Source organism: Odontomachus brunneus, unplaced genomic scaffold (assembly GCF_010583005.1).
Source record: "Odontomachus brunneus isolate Ranch 3 - 2012 unplaced genomic scaffold, Obru_v1 Obru_scaffold_010, whole genome shotgun sequence".
Taxonomy (NCBI): Eukaryota; Metazoa; Arthropoda; class Insecta; order Hymenoptera; family Formicidae; genus Odontomachus; species Odontomachus brunneus.
The window spans coordinates 1,646,364-1,647,710 of record NW_022639460.1 but is presented as its reverse complement, the minus strand read 5'-3'; the positions used below and the strand labels follow the sequence as shown (position 1 = coordinate 1,647,710).

The window sequence follows — 1,347 nt, the reverse complement described above, 5'->3', positions numbered from 1 at the left end:
TCACACGTATTTTAGGACGGCATTTCTGTCCAGACGTCTTATAATGCTATTTCTCTCGTTCTTACGTTTGCGATAGAGGATGGAAGATCGCCGCGACTCCCACCACTATTCCCTCTCCAAGCGTCCGACGATCGTATACCGCTAGCTCCCTCCGCCACTCCGTGCTGCTCTTAGCTCACCTACACGCAGCAGTGTATGAGTGACGCGTTATCGTGTGCGAGTCACACGGATATTCGGACGGCATTAACGCCGGTGCGTGTACACGAAATGATAAGCTATAAACGTATCAACAAACGTTCAGTTGCGGGTTCAACATGGCGACCGTGGGGATCATGGAGGACGCTTCATGGTATCGCTTGAACTTCTCTTATTATTTAGGATTCTACTTTTTCTTGTGTCCAATATAACGGGACACACAATAGCCTCTCCTGCTGCTCTATTTCCAGTTGTCATCGCGCAAGCGCATGAACGGCTGCGAACATCAAGGATAGATGGGAAAAGATCCATAGAAGTATCCGTCTTTGTCGCACATATGTCGAACACCGTTCAGAACATTGTTACAGTCGGTTTGGTCATGCCTCTTTTAAAACACACACACACACACACACATCATACACACATATATATATATATATGTATAAACTGCATGTATATACTACATTATATGCTTCCAGAGATACTGCGTTCCCAAGCGCGTGATAGAAAGAGAGAAAAAGAGGGGAAAAGAGAGAAGGAGAGAGGGAGAGAAAGAGAGATAGAGAAACAAGCGAAGCAAGTCCGCGTCATTCAGTCGTGCTCTCGTCGGTGATCGTGACACTTGTTTGACGGAGCAAGGTGCGCGTCCTGCAAAGACGTTGGTGGATTTGTCGCTTGGCAGTGTTACTGACGGGTGCTAGTTAGCGTCGACGCGGAGCGTTCTCAGTTCTTCACGGAACGGCGATTTGAATCGCCCGTTTTTGACGGCAATATGGGGCCGGTGAACCCGGACCTGCAGCGAGAGCGTGAAAGATGCAGTTTCAAATCCATAGAGTTGACGCATTTTTGGGACGGCAGTTCGACTAGGACGGCGCAGCGGCATGAGTTAGGTTTGTGTCATCTTCGTATCGGTGATTCAGTGCAATTTCTTGCACAGCAGCAGTAGCCGCCGCCGCTGCCGCGTGTACATATATATATGATTCGCTCGATTCTCACGCTGACCGCCAGCGTTACGTATACGTATATTCTTATCGCTCGTCACTTTGATTGACTTTTACTTAAAAGAATTCCATCTTCTCTCTCTTTCTCTCTCTCTTTGCATAAAAAAAATATATATAAATATATATATATAATATATATATATATATATAT

General features: G+C 46.0%; 1 protein-coding gene across 2 annotated transcripts in view; it reads left to right on the top strand.

Annotated features, from left to right (window-relative positions):
- Positions 1 to 385: 385 nt before the first annotated feature.
- LOC116840450 (probable peroxisomal acyl-coenzyme A oxidase 1) overlaps positions 386 to 1,347 on the top strand; it is a 29,751-nt gene continuing 28,789 nt past the window's right edge. Inside the window, exon 1 of one of the 2 annotated variants that reach the window (XM_032807157.1) lies at positions 386 to 1,085. In XM_032807157.1, the coding sequence (XP_032663048.1) occupies positions 968 to 1,085 (118 nt within the window). In that variant the 5' untranslated portion in view covers positions 386 to 967. The remainder of the gene's footprint in view (positions 1,086 to 1,347) is intronic. The other variant, XM_032807156.1, reaches the window with a different exon arrangement.